The sequence below is a fragment of the Engystomops pustulosus genome, chromosome 8 (assembly GCF_040894005.1).
Source record: "Engystomops pustulosus chromosome 8, aEngPut4.maternal, whole genome shotgun sequence".
Lineage (NCBI taxonomy): Eukaryota > Metazoa > Chordata > Amphibia > Anura > Leptodactylidae > Engystomops > Engystomops pustulosus.
This window is the reverse complement of record NC_092418.1, coordinates 96,808,330-96,834,942: the sequence shown is the minus strand read 5'-3', so window position 1 is coordinate 96,834,942 and position 26,613 is coordinate 96,808,330. Positions and strand designations below refer to the sequence as shown.

Sequence of the window (26,613 nt, the reverse complement as noted above, 5' to 3'; positions counted from 1 at the left end):
ACATGGTATAAAGTGCTGTCAGACATAATGGCACAATGCATACAGTACTAGAGGACCAGATGTACAATAGGACAGCTCCAGGGTCCACAGGCTCAGTCAAATAAAAAAATTCTGCCTGAGCACTTCATGGGATGGCATTACCCAATGGGCACCTAGTTCATTTTTGAAGATAATAATAAAAAAATGTAATCCAAATGAAACTACTTTTTACTTTTCAGAACAGCCGTAGAATAGAGGTCCAAAAAAAATTAAGACTAGACCCAGTACTCACATATCATTATCCACTATTTTGACTATGCTGGTAACTTCAAAATTTCCAGTTGTTATTTCCTGTGGTATCTATAAAATGGAGACGGGTAATTTATTATACACAAATAATTCTGCAAGGAAAGGGGTTGGATAGGGATCATACAGCTAGAGAATTTATAACCGATCCCTGCAATGATAAGTTGCGATACCAATCATTAACATAATGTGGGGTCAGAAGGAGTTGGCTCTATGCTCTATGGCTCCCATTCTCTCCTAATGGAACTGAGGTTATGCTTCAGAACACGGAGCCAACATCAGGCATAACAGCTGATCAGTGTTGGAGACGATTGTTGGACCAATAAGAAATTGATGAACCATCCCGCAGATCAGCTTTTAAGTAATATATTTGTCAAACACTTTAAATAGTATTTAAATAGAAGCCATGGCACCAAGAGTACACAGCTCCATCCACAGGGAAGTGGCCAAACTGTGGTATGGCAGCTCAGCTAGCCTGCAGTGATCTAGCACAGCCACGACACAGTCGCTGAAGACATTGGGGCACATTTACATACCCGGACGCTGGAGTTCACCGAAAGTGCATTGTCCGGTGATAAAGCACTGTGTCGCGATTCACTAAGATCGTGCGCCCGATATCCTGCATGTGTCGCTTCCCCGCTCTGGTCAGACAGAGTTCACCATCTTTTTAGTGGTGCATGTAAGTGTTTGGGCTTGTGACACAATTTGAATGTTAAATCCCACGCCAAGTCCGAATCAGTCGGATCGGTCGCTTGGAAGCCAGCGCAGCTGCGCCAAAAACGATTGTGTGCGACACAATCCCAGCAGACACTTTTTAAATACCTGTTCAAGCTGTGTAAGCCCCGAAAAAGGTGCACAGTCCGACGAAAGTGAGCAGCGCTACCCTTAGTAAATGAGCCCCATTAAATTCCAGCTCATAGATACTTCAGCTGGTCGTGGGGTGCTGGGTGTCCAACCCCCACAAATCTGATGTTTATGGGTGAAGAACAGGCCATGAGTCATAAAGAAATCTACTGGATGACTTACCCCTTGGCCATATGAATGAATGTGTTTGTAACCGTCTTTGTTGCTCGTAATCTTATAAAATCTGACTCCAGTGGTGAAATACGGTTCACTGGGTCCAAACTAGAAAAAGAAGTTAAGAAAATAATCAGAGAGCAGGGATGGTAATGCAAAAAACATCAATGTTGCCCCCTCTCTTAGTTACTGACCTCTCTAGCTAGACCACCCAATAACGACTTTTTGTTGTATAGAGATACAGTTTTAACACAGAAAAAAAACAGCAAAACCAACTATGAAAAAACTTTGAATTTATGAAGACCTGGTGCATAATGATGTGCCCCCACTATCGCCCGCCGCCTGAGGCCCTTAGTATATTAGGCACCTATGTCAGGCGTCCTGAATTCTGTAGAGTTTTGCAATAATTTGCGCCAGGCTTTGGGTAATCCTATATAGAATCTGCAATTAATCCAGTTACTTGCTATAAAACTATATACAAAATCTACCGCTTGTGTATAATGTCACTGTATTATGCAGTAGAATTCTTATATTTTTAAAAAAACCCATTAAAAATCCATCCGTAAAAAAATAAGTATAATTCTCAGAAAAGAAAGCCACATTTAATTTTTGTGGAATTATATCTGTTATTTTCTAAATGCAATCACTTACATTTCCTACCCAGCCGGTTGTGCTTTCTTCATATCCGTTCTACATCGGAGAAAAAAGGAGAGAAATCATATAAAACAAAATGATCGGATGTTGAATAAAACAATTAAATATTAAGTAGTGTTTTAGTATGTATGTAATGTGCACAATATATCCACAAAAGGTCCACAAAAACCTATAGTTGGTTTAGTGTCCCAAATCACCCTGTTACTTTTTTAAGAGATTGGGCACTCTTAGTTCAGTCACCCATGTGCCTTGTGGATAATCTCTGTTCATCAAGTCATTCAGCAGTCCTTACTTTTGTATTTTGCATGGAATCTCTGTGATTCTTTGTTTACATGTGTGAGCTGTGATGAATAGGAGAAGCTGCAGCAGGAGATTATGACTCATCCTGCTCCTCCCTCCTCACCTCTCCCAGTCTTTATCAGTGAGGACAGTGTGAATAGAGAGACACAGTGGGAGATGCTATGAGGACGGTTCAGAGCAGCGAGAGAGAGGTAGCTGTGTATATATGGAGAGGACAAAATGGTGATAACAGAGAAAGGCTGAATCTCTTAAAGGAGGCAAAGGTAGAGGTACATATACATGTAGAGACATGTCTAACGGAAGAGGTTAAAAAGTGGCCAAGCCCGTTAAGTTATAAAACAGGAACGTCCAAAATTCTTGGGAGAACAAGTATTTAATAAGACAGACATGTCAGTTGAGGTGATGGGGTCCCCTTTAAGATGTGATGCGTGAAACATGTAGCAAAAGGAAATAAGTATCTTAAAAGTTCTAATGTTTCAACTATTGGGATTAACCATTCTAATTAAGATTTAAGATTCTAATGAATTTACTAAATCAGAAAACAGATAAAATGGACATACTACTTGACAGTTCCACATGGGGTCATCAAATGTACACATCGAAATGGCCGAGACATTCTGAATCCTCCGCAGCCACTGGATGGCGAATCTCCGGTCTGTGGTCGTCCACGTCACGGTGCTCAAGTAATGGTCTCTAGCACAAGAACATCAGATATTAGTTGGAATATAAAATATACTGATAATTGAAGCTAGAAACGTAGAATGTACAACTCAGAGGATACATTCACTTTATTCTGGCTATTTTTACCTGCTTTTACAAAGCAGACCACCAGAGGGCGTATTACAACTATATTATCTCCAAAAAAAGCTCCAGAATTGTAAAATTACATGATTTTCTAAAGCAGAGACGTCTTAAGGAGTCTGACACCCTTTTTAATCCAATTTGGAATATTTGAAATGTGACCTCTCTAAAGTACAGGTCCTGGTATTAGTTATACCCTCAGCGTTGCTTCTTACCCGGATCTGATGTCATCTGGTGCTAAAATTTCTGCAGTCGTTAAATTGTTCAGCGATTCAGTATTTATAACGAATAATCTCACCGTGGGATTTTTGGTTCCGGCCTACAATGCAGAATTTTGAATGAGTGAAACAAATCAATGAGATTTATAATATTTGCAAAGTAAAAGTTTTGATCCTCATTTGCACATTGGGGGGGTCACTGTATTGTAGGTTGTTTGGGGAGAACTATGGCTGCAGGTTGACAGGGGGTTCAAAAAACTTGTGTGTTACTTAGGCCCGTGCCTATTTGACTTTGGTTGAGGGGGTCACATGGTATTCATGTGATCAGGGGTGTAACAACTGCCGTAGTAGCTGCTACGGGGCCTGCACTGCTCAAGGGCCCGGGATGGATGGCGGAGCCAAAATTTATCTGTACTGTTCTCCTGGGTTCACTCTCCTTGCTGATGGCTACGAGTGGGCGAGTGGACCTGGTCAGCACAGCAGACAGGACCCCATTACACTGGTGGTAGCAGGGCCCCTGTAACTGCTGTGCTGACCAGAGCCGCTCACCCACCCAATCAACCCCCTCCCCCTGCCTGTCCAAATTCACAGCCATCTGCCTGCTGGCCCCATATATATACACACACATATGCTGTATGTGTGTATCTGCTCTATGTATGTGTTGTATATATGTATGTGTGTATATGCTGTATATACTGTTTGTATGTGTGTATTTGCTATATATATATATATATATATGTGTGTGTTTATACTGCATGTCTGTGTATATACGGTGAGTGTCTACTGTATGTATAAATATATGACCTAAATATGCTATTTGTATGTATATGATGTGTATGTACTATACAGTATGTGTGTATAAATGTTTGGATGTCTACATACAGGTGGTCCCCTACTTAAGAACACCCGATTTACAGATGACCCCTAGTTACAAACGGACCTCTGGATGTTGGTAAGTTACTGTACTTTAGCCTTAGGCTACAATAACCAGCTGTAACAGTTATCACAGGTGTCTGTAATTAAGATTTATTGTTATTCTTGGTTCTTATAACAATCTAACATTTTTAAAATCCAATTGTCACAGAGACCCAAAAAATGTTGCCTGGGGTTACAATTATAAAGTATACAGTTCTGACTTACATACAAATTCAACTTAAGAACAAATCTTGTACGTAACCCAAGGACTGCCTGTACTGTGCATATATACTGTATGAGTTTGTATATACTATATGTATTAGTGTATAAATGTATATAGGCGTTCAAATATGTGTGTGTATAAATGTATACATGTATGTGTGTGTACGAGTATATAAAAGAGAGTGTAGAACTTTATGTGTATATATGAGTGTATAAATGTGTGTATATAACTGTGTAATTGTATGTGATTGTATAATCGCATCTGTACAAATATGTACATTTTTTTTTTTAAGGGGAAGGGGGGCCACATGCAGATATTGACTATGGGGCCCAGCCTCTCCTATTTACTCCCCTGATGTCATCACTGAGGCCAAGTCAACACTGAAGGGAGTAGTAGAGACCAGGGGGGGACAGCGGGGATCCAAATTTTTCAAGGTACAGTACTAACCCAGTTTATCAGGAACACCCCTAGAAGACATAGACTTCCGTAGACATTTTACTCAGTTGCCCAAGCAGGGAAGGAATGGAACTTGATAAATACCAAATCATAATGTTAAAGGACATCTACCACCAGGATGAAGGATTGTAAACCAAGCACACTGACATACTGGTGTGTGCCCCCTGTGGCAGGATCCGCTCTTCTTGTTGCTCCTTATGGCATTGTTTGTAAGAAATAAAGGTTTTTAAAAATTATGCAAATTAGCCTGGGAGATCTAGTCTCCATTGACATCTATGGAGCCCAGAGTCCCTCAGGTTCATTGGCATCATTTTTAAAACCTTTTTTTTCAAGATCCTAAGAAGCAAAAACCTGACAGAGGGGTGCACACCAGTATCTCAGTGTGCTCGCTTTACAAACCTTCATCCTGGTAGTAGATGTCTTTTTTAACAAAATCTACCATCAAATTCAAGCAGGATAAACCAGGGGCACCGGGACTGTGGGAATCTTCTTATATTTGTTATCCATGGCCTCCTACCTTCTAAAATCAACTTTTAAAAATTATGCTAATGAGACTACCCCAGTCCCGCTGTGATTGGTCTTTACAGACTTTAAGACACCTTGCACATGAGCGTGCATAAGAAACCTCTTGGGCAAGCATGGGGGCTGGGTGCGCTCTTCACCTCTCCTTCTCTATAGAAAGCCAAGGGGCCACCGCCATAAAACGAAAAATATACAACATGTCCTATATTTTGCACAGCGGCCGTCCGACTCGCCCGACTTGGTGCCTTAGCAGTCATGATCTGGACCCAAACTGAGTGGCCGCATCAACAACCTCCATGCTGTCCTGTACATGGGGCCTTACACTGTGTCACCCTCCCCTCCGAGGAAGCAGGGGAAAGGGCGAGACAGAGTAACAGCCTATAGTGACAGATCACATCGGGGGGCTAGGCAAGCCCTTTAGGCTCATTAGCATAGTTTTAAGAGTTGACTTTAAAAGGAAGGAGCCCATGGATAACAAATATAAGAAGATTCACACTGTCCCGGTGCCTGGATCTATGAGTAATGTCCCTGGTTTATCATGATTGATTTTGATGGTAGATTTCCTTTAACAAACTAACTTTACAAGTACTTTTGTCATGTGATATTCAATGTTTTTCAGTTACTGATTTTAATGGGTTCCCGTCACCATGTAAAAAAAGTGCTGGGCATACCTGGGCAAGTGCGGGGGCCCAGGGCTGCTGGGGGGCCCACATAAGGCTGTACATCAGGAATCCATGGGGGGCTGTATCTAATTAATCCATTTATGCAAAGTAACCATTAAGATGATGTATAATAAACTAGGGAATATTTTAGGGAACAGGAGACTGTTTTAGTTTCTGACTTTTTAATGCTACCATGCAAGTTCACTGCAAAGGGGCCCACTGAGGCTCTGTCGCCCAGGGGCCTACTGAAACCTGGAGCCGACCCTGTCATTATGAGTCATAATACACCATCCCTGCCAGCCACAATGTCCCAAACCACTTCAAAAGTTTTCTCCCTGCAGAATCGACACCATATGGCCCCTCCGAGCATTGCAAAGGATTCTGGGTAACAATACACAATCCCCGTTTGCTGCTAGATTCGTTGTACAGACGCTTTAAACATATGCCTGACGTTTTATCACCTCTGGAAGAGAATGGGGGACGTGTGCCAACAATCCTTTGGCAGGGCAACCTGACTTGGCATCAAATGTGCAATGGTTGTTTCCTGGCAAGTGTGTGCGCCTCTCACGACAAACATAATTGGGCTGTGTGTAACTCAGACGTTTGGGTGGATAGATTTTAAGCTGTCAAAGCTGTAAGGACGCAGTATAATATAATGAGTGCGCTACGTGTTATGTTACAGCTGCTTTTGGCACCATATGCAAATCAGCCGTGACACGGCTTTCTATGGCAAAAATAGGGAGAAAAAGTCAATGATAGGGTACATTCACACAGCGGTATGCCCGCCGTGCGGGCATACCGCCGTGTGCTGGAGAGGAGGAGGAGGCAGCCCCTCCTCCCTCCAAAGAGAATAGCGGCGCACGGCCGCACACACGCCAAAAGATCGAGCATGTTCTATCTTTTTGCGGAGTGAGGGCCGGATCGGTGCCACACATGTGTTGCACCGCATCTGCGTCGCGCCGCTATTGCCGTCTATGGGGACGTACATGCGGCCGCAAATTTGCGGCCACATGTACGTCCCCGCAGACGGCCATGTGAATGTGCCCTTAGTCAGTTTACTTTGATACTTTTGCTCTGTGCACTTGGAAGATTATAATCCTGGCACAAGCTTTCCATTGTCTGTGGTTTCACCCTTATTCCGTGCAAGTTATTCAACTTTCTAAACTCACTACCATAAGTCCAAATCACCTACACCAAGAAGTAGACAAATACTAAAAGGGAACCTGTCAACACGGACTCTTCTTGGCTATAGTCTGCTATGAGCATTATTTTTACACATCAAGATGAAAGTGTAGGGGTCAATCCTCACTGCTCACAGCTGTGTAAACAATCATTGGGAGATTAGATGTAAGCTTATAGTCTGCTCCATAGACACACTATATAGAGGCTGGAATAAGGATCTCTACAAGAGGGAACATTGCAGCCCATTTCTTCACTAAGAAAAGTTTCTTAAAAATGTATAATAGAAAAATGTTTACAACAATCCCCCCCCCCATTTTAAAAATGATCTCAAGATCAGTGGTGGACTTGGCCTTTGGTTGGGTCCAGTATGGCAGTAATATCACATATAAAAAATATGCAACAGTGGGGATGTCTCTGGGGGAGAAAAATTGGACTTGTTTCTAATTCTAGTTCACACCCTTTAATGTGACCTGGTGGAAGGTAAAGTGTTAATTGGCTAAAGTTTTTTTTATATATATATATATTACCATCGGTCAGATAATGCTGTTTGTACATACCTTTGGATATGGGATATGGATTGTTTGTGGATACAGCTCGGATTCATCTCCATAAAACGTATATTCTATAATTGGTACGTCAGTTTCATTAAATTGGGCATAGGCAAGGAACTGGCTGTTTGGTGACCACCATATTGCGTTATTTGTTGAAAACATTTCCTCTAAAAACAGAAAAATATCACTTTTATATAGAAGGAGGGCAAGTTCTGACATATAAAGAAATATTTTACATCACAGATATTATTAAAAGGGAACTTGTCACCAGGAGACCCATTTTTAGCACCCCCCAGTCCCCACAGAGCATGTGTTCTGTGACTAGATCATTCGTCCCCTGGGAAGGGATATAGAGGAGCAATCCCCCCCACCCTTGGAAAACCGCACCTCCATATGTTCTTTTCAAATATATGAAAACACCCATTATCCATCTTAGCAACGCCCCCCGCTACTCCATAGCCACTCCCAGGAGACGAATGGCCTAGTCACAGAGCACATGGCATTGAAATGTACTATATAACCGTATTTTTTTCTGTAAAACCTATTTTTTATACAAAAATTTCTTGGCAGTGTACGTACTTTATGATTTGTATTATTACTACTACTATGCTCCGTGGGGACTGTGGGGGGGCTAAAATGGGTCTCCTGGTTACAGGTTCCCTTTAAGGCCTGTACAATACATAAAGGTCTACCTTCAGCAGGGTAATATAAAAGAGCATTGCGGCATTTATTACTTTTAGGCCGATGCACCGGTCTTGATAAATTTCCACTAGAGAGCGCTTTTGTAGGCATCTGCGACATTGTAGGCAACCAAAAGCAGCTGATTGATTGGTGGGGGTGCTGCATGTCTAACCACCACAAATCTGATAAGAATCGTTCAGCAACATAACAATAGCACTACAGCGCTATTGGGGCTCTTGGTTTTTCTTGGAGGAGTTGTAGGTTTGTTAAACATTACTTTAAAATCACAAAAAAGTTAGGATTTTATTAAAAATTTTAAATAAGTCTCCTAGTTTTTGTGAAACAAAAAAACACTTCGATTAATCCCAAGGTTTGGATTAGGACAGCTAGGTTCATGAACTACCGATTGGGAAGTATTGTCCGGTAGACTGTTGTGATGTTGGAAGATGTTAGAAGACATCAAAATAACTTCTATTCCTGGGTCACATGTATTTGTTTTCGGCCAACGTCTCAGTCATGTGTTGGTTTGGCCTCTCACCTACATCTCTTGCTGACATGTAATGATAGGGTCTGTGTTCTCACCTCACCACAAAATCTCTATATTTAGGTGGTCACTGTATTTATACACAATGTGAAGGTTAAACACAACCAAATAAAAGATCTTCACCTTCATACACCCAGTCCGGTACTCCATTTAAGATTAGATTTTCTTCACCATTAAATGTAATTCTAACACTTTGCTGCTCCGGAGAATCTCTCACGTAAACGTCATTTTCCCAAACATATACCTAAAATGGTTTAAAAAAAAAAAAACAGAAAGAAAACACATGTAAACATTAAAAATAAGTGAACAAAAAGTGTCAGAATTGGGTATAATAGACCCCCAGATAATGAGGTATTAAAAATGTTGCAGTATACACATACGTTAAAGGAATCATAAGCTTAAATGGCAGATGATTTTAGGAGGTCTGGGGAGGACTTTTAACCCTTTACTGGTGTGAGGGGTAAAATTGTAGTGAGATGTTTAAAAGATTAGGATTAAAATGTTCGAATTTTAATTTTGTTGGCCTAACCCTGTATGTATGAGTGACCATACTTGTGGAGAAAAGACACTACTGGACAATAGACACGGAAGTCCTATCCTGGGGATGTGCCATCGATATTATAGTATTAGGGACACCAGTTAGAATTGCTTAGAGGAAAATTAACAAAATTGATCTCTTGCCTTAATATTTATAACAATAAATTGGGCAATGGTCATGGACTTTAAGGTCTTCTAGTGCAGTGATTTTCAACCTTTTTTGAGCCGTGGCACACTTTTTATACTTAGAAAATCCTGGGGGACACCACCAACCAAAATAGCACAAAATGACACTAAAACAGTCATATTATACATATAGCTAATAATATAGATTCTAAATTTATTTTACTCAGTGTGAAACCTGGGCCTGTTTCGATAAACACAAAAGGGATATCCTGGCAGGAATGGTGGAAAGACACACACGAAGCTCTTCCTCAACAGTTCTCAGTTTCTCCCTGTTTTTAGTATATGGTGCTGATTATTATGTGGCTCATATACTGCAAAATAAAGGGGTACAATGAGAAGTACTATGGCCATGAGGCCAGAGTACGAGTGCCAGCTCATATACTAAGCATATGAGCTGGTACTTGTAGTACTCCAGCCTCATGACTATAGTATTTCTCATGTTACATTTCTCATTGTTATATGCAGTATACTGCTGGAGTACTAAAAGTACCAGCTCATATGCTGAGTATTCTGCCAACAGTTCATATACTCAGGCAAAAGCTCATATAGTCAGCATTATTGGTGGGCATTACCTTGGCAGTGGGCAAATGCGAGAGTCTCTCCGCTCTCAGGATGATACGCCGGCCTTGGTGACGTCATTTTGTCGTGCGAGGTTCAAAGCTTGCGCATGTGTTATTGTACACGTCTCCTACACTGTAAGAAGCCGTGACTGCGAATCGCTGCGCATTGCCTGGAAACAAAAGACAGGGAGCACCATAGTTTGGGGAACTTTCCCCGCGGCACACCCGGCCATGTGTCGCGGCACACTAGTGTGCCACGGCACACTGGTTGAAAATCACTGTTCTAGTGGACAACCCCTTTTTAGACCACAGACCTCAAAAATTAGTCGTAGAGGAGAAACTCTTAGCCATTGTGTAAAAAAAACATGAAGGACAAAGATGGTCGTTGGGTGGGACATTGGACACTGGGCAAATAAAAAATGGGACCTCTAAAACCATTAACACCCCTTTAACTCATAACACCCAGATTTGTTTTACTGTTCGATGATGGGTCTATAGTAATTCGGCAGCCATGGACCACCAGGTTTCAATTAAATATCCGGTGTTGTGCTCCTATTTACCCACATATTGGTGAGGCCCAATACAAGCATTCTCATCCGAGCCGTTGCACTTGAAACGAGAGTCATTCCCTTTGCAATAATGGATAGTTGCCATAATTCCTTTTATTGTTGGATTTAGTTTGAGTCAGTGATAAAGTTCTAGAAGGACCAGTTTCTGACCAATTATGTAGTTGATTCTACATTTGAGAACTTCTTGCTATTTGGTTTCAAACTTCTACCAAGTACTGATACCAAATAGGTCAACAGATCGAAAGCAAGAGGGTTTATTAAAGGGGTTGGCCACTCATTTGTCCTATGCTGCTGTATACCCGCATATTGGTGAGACATAATACAATCATTCTCATCCAATCCATTACACCTGAAACAAGAGTCATTCACATTGCTGGTTGTCAGCTTCCGAAACGCGTGGGCAACTGAATGGACTTACCAGTTTATTACCAGTAGGAGACCATGTGATATACTGTATCTTGTGAGGTAGCTCGTTTGTAGTTATATACTGTCTAAGGAAAAAAAACAGGCAGTAAGTGATAAAGTCCATGAAGCAGAGCAATGAAACCACTAAATATTTATAGAATACACCGGCCTCATAAACTAGATCCACAAAGGTAATGGATGGAATGAGATGTTGCATGGACAATCGGCACAATTACCGCTTTATGATGACATGTTTGTGTCTTTACGACAAGTCATTATGCTGGTTATAATGTATAAGAACTATAAATTTTATTGTAAGTGACTGTTAAAATAAAGGATATAGACACATTACTCTTCATTAACGTATGTACATACCATAAAGGTGGACAATTGATAACCCACCAGGCTTAGAGAAGTTTCTTTGTTTTCTATGTAGGCTGTGCTGGCGAGGAGAGGCATAGTTGTCCTACCGCTCCGTTAAAGGTGTAACCTTAGTAAGAATGTCTGGTTGCACTCCTGCCAAAATCTTAAAATACTGAACCACTCAACCAGAGCAATCCTATAATCTCCAGGAGATCAGGTGTTTCAGAATTATTTAGATACAATACGGCTTAAGTTTCCAGCTGTATTTTTCACAGTTAGGTTTCGGCTCCATGACATAGTTTGGTTGCCAGCAACCTTAAGTGCTAGAATCATAGGATTTCCCCACACTGGGCTTATTTATTAAGGGTCACGCGGCCGCATTTCCGTCGGCTTTCCCGACTTTTCGGGGATCGTTTTGTATCGCAATGGCGCCGGCTTTCATGCAACACAAATTTCCCCGAGTGAAAGCCGGCACGATTGTGACACAAAACGATCGCATGTGACACAATCCCCAGCGTGATCCCTGAAAAGTCGGGGGCCGTCGGACGAAACGACGAATTCGGACTACACGCGAATTAAAATTTTTAAATATTTGTCGCAAGACAAGCGCTTACAGAAGAAGGTGAACTCTGGCAGACCTGATCAGGGAAGCAACATATGCAGGAAATCGTGCGCACGATCTTCATGAATCGCGACAGAGTTCATCCTCGTCGGACAGTCTGGATCGGGAATTGCGCAGGGATCGGGTAAATAAATGTGCCCCATAGTCTGGGATCGTAATGTTCACACCAATGACAGATGAAATGATATTGGTGGAACTTCAGATGGGATTGATTAAAGTTTCAGGTGGTTCCTTCCTAAAGTATTGACATTTTTGGCTCCGTAGCTTGAAATAAAAAGTCCAGGTGAATAGAGATCTGGTTGATTTACAATAATGGATAGTTGCCATAATTCCTTTTATTGTTGGATTTTGTTGGAGTCATTGATAAAGTTCTAGAAGGACCAATCTGTGACCAATGATGTAGTTGATTCTACATTTGAGGCCAACTTGTTATTTGTTTTCAAACTTCTACTAAGTATTTATACCAAATAGGTCAACAGATCGTAAGCAAAAGGGTTCATTAAAGGAGTTGGCTACTCTTCTACTTAAGCAGTGCTTTTACTGCCTTGTAGATAATTCATGAACATAGCAACAGTCCTGCTACATACTTTTATGCAGACCCTCCATACTTCTTTATTTACATGTCTGAGTTCTACTGAATAGAAGGAGCTGCAGCAGGAGATTATGACTCATCCTGCTCCCTACCCTCCTCTTTTCCTGTCTCTGTCAATGGAGACGAACAGTGGAAAGAGAGACACATTGGGCGACGCCATAAGGATGGTGTGGAGCAGTGAGAGGAATCTGTGTATATATGCAAAGAACGGCATGGTAAGAAAAGAGAAAGGCTGTTGATCCAGGGGGTTATTCTGTCCACCATATTGATGGTCGTGAAGGATTTTTTCCTGCTTTGGGCCAATTGGCATCAGCCTTGCAGGGTTTTTGCTTTCTTCTTAATCAACACAGACTAATTTAATAGGTTGGACATGATGGACTGATGTCTTTTTCTAACCTTACATACTGATACTATCAAAGCAGGCAAATATAGAGGGACATACACATGCATGAACATCTTTAATGGAACAGATTTGTTGAAAGTGGCCAACACTTTAGCAGTTGTATAAGGTGTATGACATATCATTTATATTTGAGAATGAGTCACATTGACCAAGAGTTGGATGGATGTCTATGACGTTGGTAGAATTACATGACTTACTTCTTTTCTACATCAATGATCCGGTAAGAGGCTTTGTATGAATGTCTCCAGACCTAGAATATCGAAAGATTTTCCATTACATTTGAAATTTTTCATAATTAATTATTAATACATTCCATGCTATCAAGGTACCAGATAAAAGCTAAATATTAGGGGATGAAGATGAAAGAGTTTGAGTTTTGTATCTTTTACAGACAGAACAGTTTAGGGTACACTCACATACGGTATGCCCGCCATGCGGGTATACCACCGTGTGCTGGAGTGGAGGAGGAGGTGACCCCTCCTCCCTCCATAGGAAATAGCGGCGCATGGCCGCACACTCGCATGCTCTATCTTTTTGCGGAGTATGGAGCGGATCGGTGCCACACAGCCGTCAGGCCGCCATTGCCATCTATGGGGGCGTATATACGGCCACAAATATGTCCCCATGAACGGCAGTTTGAATGAGCCCTTCTATGTAGTTGGTTTGAGCCGTAGTACTACACACCGCCTCTGAACTGGAATGGCACTGTCTCATGGAAGGATGCTTTTCAGTCTTATGCAATTACTTTAACCCCAGACAAATTATAAAAAACACACAAATTTTGATAATCTATGACTAAGAGAAGGAAAAAAAAAAAATCCTAATGGGTTAATGGGGTTAACATCTGAGCTGATCTTTACATTTAACGAACAGAAAAGCAAAACATTACAAAGACAGATTTGTCACATGATGGACAAGCATGTTGGGTTTCCATCATGGGGTCTATGTCTATCATTGGGCTGGACAAGGGCGTCTGTCCATTGTGATGGAATCGGTGCTGGAGGCTCCGTTACCTTCTCGTAGTTGTACTGCAGAAGCGCATATTTCCTATTTTCTGACAGCTCATAGAATGACTCATTGTTTCTATCCTGGGGACACATGAAGATAAGAATAGTAATACATGCATGACAGGTTTACGTTACAGGTAACAGATCACAATCGTGACATACTATGGTGGTGTTTGACAGGAGTATTGTTGTCTGTTCCGTGTCCACGTTATGTACAATCACATTATAGTCCCGAGTCCGATGGAGATATTCATTGTCTGAAAAACAACAAATGGTAAATCACTTTGTATGATTGGAGAATCTTCTACATAAGCAGCACCGTAACCCTACATGGTACAGTCTTTGCACTCCACCAATGAGGTCAAGTACTTTAATCCAAACCTTGAAGGTGTTGTTCCATAAATAGGATTTATGTCCCATAAAACATATAGAGATAAGTATCCTATTGATGGGGGTTTCGGGGGTGCCCACGAATTACTACTTCCTAATTTCAGTGGCTGTGGATATATGTTGATGCCTCATTTAACTAAATGATTGTCTTCGTCGGTGGTCCCAATCTGGAAGGTCTTCACAGAACTTCACAGGGTATCCGAACCCACAATTTGGGGAAAAACTTGTATGATGACCTGTATAACGATCTATATAATGACATAAAATACTGTATGCAGCTGGAGGTTATCAGCATGGTCCAACGTAGAAGACCATGTGCAGATCCAAGAATTTTAACCTGAATTCTAAGACTGGAAACCTACCATGAGCAATCTACTACTGGAAGTAGACCTGATGGTAGATTCCTCCTGCCCACTTCTGCCCTAATCTGTAATTTAATAATCCTGGAACCTAATATAACTTGTTAAAAAACGTTATTTTAGTAATATGTAAATTACCTGCAGAGGCTACTGGGGCATGGAGTAACCTTAGCTCACAGAGCCCAGCCAGGCTAGTACACGCCCCAGTAGCCTATGCAGTTAATTAGCATATTACTAAAATACCGTTTTTTAAGGAGGAATCTACCACTAGATCTGATAGTAGATAACTCATGGTAGATTTCCTTTAAATGGTAGAGAATGTCATAAAAATGTATTACAAGCTTATGGGGAGATATTTACCAGAAAGCCACTGGAGTCCATAGGATTTTTGTCTTAACCGATCTCCAAAATAGTCATCCAATGTGTAGGTCTTCCGACTGTCTTGTTCCTCCTCATCTGGAGAAAGAACAGAAAATCTGTATTTTTCAAGTTATCTACAGAGTTATTCATTCTCATCAGTTCTACATAACATAACAAATTACAGTGAAATTTGTCAATACCTACTGTATCATAATGAATTAATCTCAAGCCTGTAAGTATACACTGATGTGGACCAAGACAGCGCCATTTTATCTTCCCAGTAAACATACAGCTTTTTAGGTAAAATGGTCCGGCATGATAAGCATGGCTTCCTTGAGAAAGTAAGTATTGTAATTATATATGTAAATAAGAATTTGGGTGCAGCATGGGTGTGACTACGGATCAAGTGACCCCTATTTTTCCTAAATTCACATGAGCACACACCGGATCCGTGCCAAGTTTAATTTTTACAATCTATCAACAGTTTGGGTACAACAATCTGATTGGTGGGGTCTAGTGATGAGCGGATCCATGAAAGTTTGGGTTCAGCCAAGTACGGCTGAAACTGAACTTGAAATGCTGTATGGGTTCGAACCCAAAACACAACCCAGTAACACCTATGATGACTAGAGATGAGCGAGTATACTCGGCCGAGCTTGATGCTCGTTCGAGTATTAAGGTACTCGAAACGGCTGGTTGCTCGGACGAGTATTTCCCCTGCTCGAGATCGAGCTTTTAATTAAACAAACACAGTGAAGAACAATGAAGAATAGAATAAAAACAGTGAACACAGGATCATTTAAGTGAAAAACACAGTGAAGAATAGATTACAGATGTTCGGCACATCTGCTTACTTGTCGGAAGATACAGGCGGAACGGGGAGACATCGCGCACCAGGGAGACATCGGGCACAGCAGAGACACATCGCGCGCAGCAGGGAGACATCGCGCGCAGCAGGGAGACATCGCGCGCAGCAGGGAGACATCGGGCGCAGCAGGGAGACATCGGGCACCAGGGAGACATCGGGGAGACTTCAGTGGAAGAAGAGGAGCGGATCCCGGGACAGCGTATCTCCTCTCCCGACAAGTAAGCAGATGTGCCGAACATCTGTAATCTATTCTTCACTGTGTTTTTCACTGTGTTTTTCACTTAAATGATCCTATGTTCACTGTTTTTATTCTATTCTTCACTGTTCTTCACATCTGATAACTTGTCGGGAGATAATATACGCGCGCAACAGTGAAGAATAGATCGCAGATGTTTGCATACATCTGCTAACTTATCAGAAGACATTCTTTTTCAATTAAATAACACATTTTATTCCCGAACCATGGTCCCTTTGAAAAATGCTCGAATCTCCCATTGACTTCAATGGGGCTCGTTATTCGAGACGAGCACTCGAGCATCTGGAAAAGTTCGTCCCGAATAACGAGCACCCGAGCATTTTAGTGCTCGCTCATCTCTAATGATGACAGTAATTGTTATTATTTTTTTATAATGGCAAAGTCACCTGCAGCATTAAAATCGATACAACGCATGTGTGTGGTGCATTTTGGGGAGGATTGCACTTCCTATGAAATGTTAGGGAGCGCCGATTGCTGGTGGCATTTGAACTATTAATGCCAATGATCGCATCAGCACTGATCGCAGGCATAACCAGCAGTGGGTTGACGTGGACCTATGTCTGATAAGGTTCAGGGTTCAGGGGATCTGAAGCACCAAAGTTCAGGATGGACTTGAACCTCTAGGTTTGGATCTGTTTAAAACTAGTGGGGACCAATTGATGGAGCAGTAGGTTAAGCATGTTTTCTGTGATTGCATTCAACACTAAGGGAGCACTGGAAATTACTGACCACAGCACTTATCATAGACCGTGTATAGCCAAGCCCTTGTGGCCCAAACAGTCAGATCCTAACTAAGCAGATTATTACACCCTATCCTATGGACAGCAGATAATCAAACTTCATACAACAACTGTGTGCGGGCAGAGTAAGCTGGACTCCCACTGTGTGCGGGCAGAGTAAGCTGGACTCCCACTGTGTGCGGGCAGAGTAAGCTGGACTCCCACTGTGTGCGGGCAGAGTAAGCTGGACTCCCACTGTGTGCGGGCAGAGTAAGCTGGACTCCCACTGTGTGCGGGCAGAGTAAGCTGGACTCCCACTGTGTGCGGGCAGAGTAAGCTGGACTCCCACTGTGTGCGGGCAGAGTAAGCTGGACTCCCACTGTGTGCGGGCAGAGTAAGCTGGACTCCCACTGTGTGCGGGCAGAGTAAGCTGGACTCCCACTGTGTGCGGGCAGAGTAAGCTGGACTCCCACTGTGTGCGGGCAGAGTAAGCTGGACTCCCACTGTGTGCGGGCAGAGTAAGCTGGACTCCCACTGTGTGCGGGCAGAGTAAGCTGGACTCCCACTGTGTGCGGGCAGAGTAAGCTGGACTCCCACTGTCAGCATTGGGTGTGGGCAGAGTAATCAGTACCGTCTCTCTTTGCACTCCTGTCTGGATTTGTAATATGCTGCTTTTTACTCAGAAATCATTCCTTAAAACACTTTATATGGAAAAACTCATCTTCTTTCCCTTGTTCTTATCCTGCTCTCAGAGGATAAAAAGAGCAATGTTGAAATGGTCAATCAAAACCCAAGAATAATTGATTATTAATAGGAATCTGAGCACTGGCTGGACTTAGGACCGCCCACTGGGCACTTGCAACCTCATCTACATATTTGCAAAAAATTTGTTTTCTCTGTATTAAGACCAGTCTCCATGAACATAAATATCTGAGTCAGTCCAGTATTAAGCGGTGTTATAACTTAATTGTCAGAAAATAAAGTAAAAGATAAAGATTATGCTTCTCTTCTCAAAAGAAGAAATAAAATATAAATGCCCAACCACTGAGCACAGACAGAATATTCCTTTTATCCGAGTCATCTTCAGGGGTGCACTACTTGTGTTGTAAAAGCTGTCAGAGCCTTTGGAAAGAGTCCAACGCTTTGAACAAGTTAGAAAGTTAGAAAATTGCTAATAATACCATATGCTTCTTAGTTGTTCAGTAAATCCTGTGAAAAACAGATGAATGTCCCTCTGTTCTACACATCCATATATTTACTGGAGATACTAAGAGATCCTGTGTAACACATGGCACCTGCTTAGTGAAACTAAATGCCAACAGCACAGTGATACATGGGGTCAAACCTATCTGTTACAGTAATAAAAGTAGCAAAGAAACTTTTAAAAGAGAACCTGTCATCATGAAGGTCATTTTTACATGATGACATGTTCCAATAGCCTCTGGCAGTTCCCAAAATGCCTTTGTTGTGCATCTGAATTATTCCACTGCTTTTTAATAATTTCTTCAACATCAACTGGTTCCCTGCCAGCAGTGTGTGGTGTGTCCCAGGGGCGGGCAAGCTAGTGGGGGGGGGGGGGGCATAACCTATCATTATGGACTTTCTGATGACAGGTTCCCTTTATTGGAAATATACAATCAAAGCATGATAAACCAGGGACATTTACTCATAGATTTGGTATCCATCTGCTCCTTCTTTCTACAATCAACTTTTAAAATATGCTTATGAGCAATAAGGGGTTTAGAGGTACGTTACCAGAGCCCCTCTATGCTGTAGCTTCACAGGTTGTTAAACTGTCTCACATTCCTCCCACTTCCCTCCCTCTGCCTGCTGTAATCTCATATAGTGGGAAGGGGAAATGGCCCTGCACAGCGTATCAGACTGTAAAGATACATCACAGAAGGACTCTGGTAATGCCCCCCCGAGCACTTCTGGTTCATTAGCATAATTGTAAAGGTTGATTTTAGAAGAAAGGAGGCCAAGGATAACAAATATAAGAAGATTACCACAGTCACGGTGCCTGGATCTATGAGTAACTGTCCCTGGTTTATCATGATGGATTTTGATGGTAGATTTCCCTACATATAAAAGGATAACTACTTAGCAATATGAGATGCTTTATAGTACTGGACTCTTTGTATAAAGAACAGATGTCTTGTGGGTGCCCTACAGCTCTGGGCCCAACTGCCTTCAAGTTACCTCCTTGTTGATAAGCATTTTATAGCAAGCAGAGGATTGTGGACCTACTGCGTCACCTAAAGGTTGGACTTTTCCCTAGAGTATTATTCAATTGTCATCATAGGTTTTAACCCTATATTTTAACAGGGTTTTGGATCTTGTTAGAACCAGAACACAAATCTGCTACCTCTCAGAGTTATCCTGGTAAAGGGGACAGTTAACCCAGATTGGTCAGAGGACAGAAACCAGTGTCAAGCACTTGGGGTTAGGCAGAGGTTAGGGCAGATACACTGGGTCATTACAGTAAACAGGAAGAGGTCAAACAGGGTGGAACTAAATTATACTTGGACACAGTCCTCAAATATATCACTCAGGGCAACCACTGGTTATAGAAAGGAGGTCATTTTGGATACCAACAACCACCATCTGTAGGCATTACAGAAATGTTTTATAATCAGTCAACTAAATGTATAATTTATTTTACCCGAAACTAGTGATGAGCGAGTATACTCGTCCGAGCTTGATGCTCGGTCGAGTATTAGCATACTCGGACCGGCTCGTTGCTCGGACGAGTATTTGCCCTGCCCGATAACGAGCATTTAATTAAAAAAAAAAGAAGTGAAGAAGAGTAAAAAAATACAATTAAAACATTTAATTGAATCATTTAATTGAAGAAAACAGTGAAAGAACACAGTGCAGAACATCTGCAATCTGTTCCGGAGACACGCGTGAAGAACGGTGTTCTCCGCAATAGTATTTGAAGAACAATATGTGTGAAGAACACATTGCAGATGTTTGGCAACATCTGCAAGTTGTTCTCTACACATATTGTTCTTCAAATATTATTGCAGAGAACACTGTTCTGCACGCGTGTCTCCGGGACATCTGCGATCTGCTCCGGAGACACGCGTGCCGAACGGTGTTCTCCGCAATAGTATTTGAAGAACAATATGTGTGAAGAACAACTTGCAGATGTTGCCAAACATCTGCAAGTTGTTCTTCACACATATTGTTCTTCAAATACTATTGCGGAGAACACAGTTCGGCACGCGTGTCTCCGGAACAGATCGCAGATGTTCCCGAACATCTACAATCTGTTCTGCACTGTGTTCTTTCACTGTGCTCGTTCAGTTTGTAATTTTACAGAAAAATGCTCGGGTCTCCCATTGATTTCAATGGGGCTCGTTACTCGAAACGAGCACTCGAGCATCGGGAAATGTTCGGCTCGAGTAACGAGCACCCGAGCATTTTAGTGCTCGCTCATCTCTACCCGAAACCTATTTTTGGTTTATGTAAGTGAACTAAGAATAACGTGGATGGATTTGGGTTGTTTTCCATTAATTTTATAGAGGAATATGAAACTAAAAATGGGGTCCGCATGTCAATTTTTTTTTCAGATCCAATAAAAAACACCACAAATTTTATGTGAATAATAGGAGTAACAATGATCAGATTCCCATGGATACTTTTAATCCAAGTGCTTTAGACGTCTGAATTCCTACAACATTCCTAGTTGTGGATTTCCGGCAATAAAAACCAGGCCTATCTTAAAGAAACAAGGAGCAAAAATGTTATATTCTCCAATTTTCTATTCATTACAGGGTTCTCTTAAAGGTGCCTCTGGCATAGTCCGGGTAGTTTTAGCAAGGACTATTCTACTTTACTGGACTGGTTCACATAACAGAATTAAGTAGTTTGTCGTGTCAATGGAAAAATACAAAAAGATCACATGATGTTCATAAACCAAAATCTTACCAGAAATAAAATCCCAGGACAATAAAAAGCCACATGACTCAGACACCCGATTGGGTAAAAAAAAATATCTAATTTGCAGTTTCAAAGTCGTTTTAAAGAAAACTATAAAAAAAAAAATTCTGACAACAATCAGACATTGCTAAATATAAAACTGTTGCCACACCCCAAAATCCCGCACCTGTCTCTCATTACCATGATTCGTTACTTCCAATTTCAGATATTAGGAAACTATTCAAACATCTGTTCGAAAACATGAAAATGCCCGAGGAAAGCAAAATAGAGATATGTTATTTTTCTTTATCCAAACTGTGGCTGAATCTTGTTACTAGGATAGTGACTAGGTGACAGGGTCATGGGTGTCCGAGGCTGGATGGGGGTGTCTAGTGAGGCTTAGCACATCTGTCCCGATCCCACAGAATACTTATAATAGCACAAATAGTTGAAATAGTTTGTGGCCAAGATAGAAAGTTTTGCTCTTTGGGAGTGTCGGGGTGGGGAGCGGGTATGTCCATCCTGACACATTTACTATAGTCTCCGACAGAAAAACGGCAAACAACTCCGCCAGTTCAGATCTGGTCTACAGATCCAAACTGGTCGAGTTTGTGACCACATATACTAATAGGCCAGAGCGTAGTCCAGGACTATATACTAGGGACTATATACTAGACAATATAGTAGTTACCAGCCAGTCCATCACCCATGCTTTTCAGTACTGCCCATAATAGATATGTGAGCATCTCAACTATACCAAAGTTTGGTTTCATTACGAGTTTCACCTGTTTTATTACTGGGTGACACTATGGATGGAGAGATCTATTTTCCCCTGTCTATGATGTAGTGGCACTGGCACACCATCAAACAGCTGCTCACGGACAATCAGCACCCCCACCTACTACGGATAGGTCACCATAAGCCAAAGGGGTTGTGCCAAGTTTGATCATAACCCTCTGTGCAGTGGATAGGGGATATGTATTTGATCAATGGGCGTCTGACTACTGGGAACCCCACTGAGCACGAGAATGGAAGCCTAGCTCTCTGCTCCATTCAATGCTATGGGATCATCAGAAATTGCTGATTGCATGTTCAACCTAGAGCTCTATTGGTAAAAAATATGTTGTTTTCAGTGATGTAACCCGGAGAGGTATGATCCCATAGCAGACTTCTGCATGGGGCCCCCTTCCCCTTTAAAATAATATACATATTAGTACATACACGTTTATACAATCACACACATTTATGTACTTATATACAAACAACAAAATAGTCAAGGCTACACATTAAAAAAAAAACAAAAAACATACGGGTGCAAAGCTGGCAGAGCCTGGAAAAAACTCCTTATAATATATTCAAGAGAAAAACTGTGGTGGCGCTGAATACGTCCTAACTTTCCTCCCAGATTGTATCTTGTAGCTCACCTCAAAAGACCCAAATAGCAAACCTGTCAGAATATCATCTCCCAAATAAAATACGCCCCTTGATCAATGACCCCCCGTGAATGATTGTGTAGACACCACAACTACCTATTCTAGGAAGATCTAATGACATCTATTATTGGAGAATGAAATTAATCTAATGATTTTTGGGCAATTTTTGCTGCCACCCCATTCCATGAGGAATAAAAGTGTGACTCACTGCTGAGCACCACTTACAGTCCTGGTTTGTCATGACAGTTACAATCAATAGCAGAGTGTATTATGCAGCAATTAGGAGGATAAGAGAGTCATAAAGATAAGCAGAGCAGTAAAACTCTGACCTCCTGTTCTGCCATCAGTACAGGACTTTACTGCAGGAGATGGATACTGCTGGGGTGACAACATGACGCGCTCATGAAGCTGCCAAATACATTGAGTCAGTGAAAGGTTTGACGCCGTTCACTTGAGATCTTTCTATTTGTAAAAGGGATGAAAAAAAAAAATAAATAAATAAAATAATCGCCGAATGCTATAGTAACCATGAATTGGAAAAATTATACAAAATATATAAAAATTTACCTTGACTCTAGAGAGGGCAGAAGAGTCTTTATTGACACTATTATGGCAACTAAAGTCACTGAGCTGTAGGACCATACACAGTCCATGGGTTGCACCCGTTTCCCAATCTCCGACAAACCCCTTTTACACATATCTTTACCTTTTCCTCCTGTACTTCTCATCGATATGATAAAGCACATTACAGCCTACTGCAGATAAGATGGGCCATTTCTTAGTTAACACCCTAAAAAGTAACCAACTTTAAAGGGGTTGGTTGGGAATTGATATTCTCAGGGTAGGACACTAGGTGATAAGTAAAGGGCCACCACCCAGTCTCCAGTATAAACACAGCAAACAAAGCCACAAGTAATTGAAACTCTGAACTGCCAGGAAGTCAACTACATCCAGCTTCATGCAACGTGGTCAGAATGGGGCCAGATGTCAGCTTCCCATCAACTATTCAGGGCCTATCCAGAAGCAAGAAAATTAATAGAAATTCCTGGCCAACCCCTTTAAAGAGGTATTCCCATCTACTGTAGATATGACATTCCAAAAGGAAATTCATGATAGACACATGTCCTACCTCAAGAACGAGGATCCACTCCCATCTGCCACCACTCCGAAAATGGAGGGTTTGACGTGCATGTATGGCCACTCTCCATTCTCGTCTATGGTAACACCAAAATTAGCCAAGTCCTTATGCCGGCGTAAGGTGGCAATTTTGTTCATATGACTTTGCCTTTTTTTTTTTAACTTTTGTTAGTAACTTAAAATCTTGAAGAGTGTGAGTTTTTTTTCTTGTACACATCCCTAACCATCATATACCGTATATACTCGAGTATAAGCCGACCCGAGTATAAGCCGAGACCCCTAATTTTACCACAAAAAACTGGGAAAACCTATTGACTCGAGTATAAGCCGAGGGTGGGAAATGCATTGGTCACAGACCCCCCAGTATACAGCCCAGCCTGCCCCCAGTAGTATACAGCCCAGCCTGCCCCCAGTAGTATACAGCACAGCCTGCCCCCAGTAGTATAGAGCCGTGCCCCCAGTACTATAGAGCCGTGCCCCCAGTAGTATACAGCCGTGCCCCCAGTACTATAGAGCCGTGCCCCCAGTAGTATACAGCCGTGCCCCCAGTAGTATACAGCCGTGCCCCCAGCAGAATAAAAAAATAAAGTTATATACTCACCGTGCGCCCCGATGCGCAGCGCTGCTCCCCCGATGGCATCGCGGCTCCTATTCTTGCTTCAGCTTGCTGGGCGCCGTTGCTGACGTCATACTAGGCGCCGCCCGCGAGAAGAGCATGGCGGCGCCCAGCACGCTGAAGGAAGAAGAACAGCCGGGAAGCCAGAAGAGGAGCCGCGATGACATCGGGGGAGCAGCGCTGCGCATCGGGGCCACCGGAGGGTGAGTATATAAGTTTATTATTTTTTTAGTCAATTTTAGTCAGTATTGACTCGTGTATAAGCCGAGGGGACGTTTTTCAGCACATTTTTTGTGCTGAAAAACTCGGCTTATACACAAGTATATAATTCACCTTCCGCAATCTTCAGTTGTGGATTCTCTTCTCTTTCACTTCTGTTTATATGTGTCAAAAATCACTGCCTTGGAAAAGTTCACAGATCAAACTTTTGGGAAGAACCTATTTTACCTGAAACATGGTCTTCTAAACCAGACACATAGGTGTAAAATAAAATAAGGCAAAGTATTAATACTGGACCGGTTCTGGTTGAATTAACCAAGCCCGAGTTATAATGGCTTGATCAGTTCATAGCTTTTAACAGGGGACATTCCTCTGCAGAGTCACATCACCAAAACTGAGTTGTTTTGCATTCAAATTCCTTCACAGTCTTCCCTTTTCTTTCACTCCTAAAGTTTAGGACCACAATTAATCCCATTCCTATTGACTATAACTAATTAGAACCCCATTGGCGACTTTAAAGAGTTAACACATGTAGTCAGTGCCAGCCTTGGTGCTGGGTGTTAAGGGTCAGGGGTGGGAGGTATGGAAGGGGTTGGTTTAGCCATAACAAGACACAGCCCAAAATTTCTAATGAAATTTGCAACCCAACCTACAAAGTTCCGTACAGGACTGTTCAACACTAACTTACCGTTTTGCCCCACTCCAATATACTATAACTTTGTCCCCACTACTATACATTTACAACTATACATCCCAACCCTACATAGTGAGATAAATACGGCATAGTGTGGATTAGATTTTTTGGAGTCCCAAGAAAATCAGTGCTGATTTACCGACAAAAATTGTGCAATGTTCAGAACTTCTCCTGCCAAACTTTGTCAGATACTGAAAACATACTGCCCCCATCTTAATTGGGTTCTAAACAGATTTCTATCTTAGGATAATAACATGTAATCAATAACCAGTCATAAAGTAATAAAGATATTGTAAATCAATGTCAGTAATTGTACAATATGAAAAGTAACATCTCTGCAGAAACCAAATTTCCCTGTAGGACAAGTCTCCATAGAATCAAAAATCTTCCAAACCCCTGGGAAAGGAAATGATATTTTATTAATTATGAATTTGCTCCGACTCTTCTGCAGTAGATTTCCGTTCCCCTGGCGATGGTCTCTAAGTACTTGTAGCTGTACAATGGTAATATTATTAAGTTAGTGTTTGGGTTATAAACCCACCAGCATCTGCTTTCCATAAAGCCCCGGGGAATAGCGATTAAAAAATAATAGGCAACATCCTTAGATTGACAGACTCCAGCTTACAATATTAAAGTAAAGGTTTTTTTTTTAAGCATTTGTGGTTTAATTTCAAAATTACTACAACCATAAAAAAAATAAATAGAAATAGGATTATTAATGAATTGAGGGTGTTAACATCTGCTGGACAAAAAAAGTTTGTTACAAAGTTAATAAAAGGGATTGTCTAGAATGAGAAGAACATGGTTTCTTCATGAAATGATTAAGTGTCTGGTGGGTTTTATTGAACAAGCAAGAAAGGTGTCAGAATGAGGAGAAGATCCTTCTTTGTCAAAGCAGGGGTAAGCCTCTGTCCCTGCCTACTTGCAGACCCCGTGATAAATCGCAGGCAACAACTGGGCAGCAGTCCCTTCACTGGTAAGTTCACAGCAACAGTATGGAAACAAACCAGACACAGTTGTGAAGTATTGTTATGTGTTTGATGAAAATGCTTTTATTTTTATATGCGGTAGATGAAGGTTGATAACAGTGTGATAACACAGTCCTGTGCAGTGAAAAGAATGTGGGCTTTGGCCGATTTACGATACTGCCCACTCCAAGGAGAAAAGTAAATTTATCACATGGACATCCCAGGAAACAAAAGCTCTAACCAATTAATTAGGGACATTACTTCTTATCTTTAACTAACAAAGCCCAGGTCCTGCCTCACTAAAAGTTACGTATAATCCTTTGTGACGCAAATAAAGTGCCTCACATCTGCCTAGCCTTTCATGGCATCACTTCCCACAGATTGAGATTTTATACCATACTTGTCTTGGCTTGAG

The 26,613-nt window shown here is 41.6% G+C and overlaps 1 protein-coding gene across 2 annotated transcripts in view; it reads right to left on the bottom strand.

The window, feature by feature from the left end:
* Positions 1-26,613, bottom strand: part of DPP4 (dipeptidyl peptidase 4) — a 53,761-nt gene that overhangs the window by 12,343 nt on the left and 14,805 nt on the right. For both annotated transcript variants that reach the window (XM_072121883.1, XM_072121884.1), the window contains exons 5-16: positions 15,365-15,460; positions 14,418-14,512; positions 14,262-14,336; positions 13,446-13,498; positions 11,282-11,354; positions 9,135-9,255; positions 7,793-7,953; positions 3,273-3,376; positions 2,817-2,949; positions 1,954-1,992; positions 1,312-1,410; positions 272-339 (exon numbers count right to left, since the gene is read on the bottom strand). In XM_072121883.1, the coding sequence (XP_071977984.1) occupies positions 272-339; positions 1,312-1,410; positions 1,954-1,992; positions 2,817-2,949; positions 3,273-3,376; positions 7,793-7,953; positions 9,135-9,255; positions 11,282-11,354; positions 13,446-13,498; positions 14,262-14,336; positions 14,418-14,512; positions 15,365-15,460 (1,117 nt within the window). The remainder of the gene's footprint in view (positions 1-271; positions 340-1,311; positions 1,411-1,953; positions 1,993-2,816; positions 2,950-3,272; positions 3,377-7,792; positions 7,954-9,134; positions 9,256-11,281; positions 11,355-13,445; positions 13,499-14,261; positions 14,337-14,417; positions 14,513-15,364; positions 15,461-26,613) is intronic.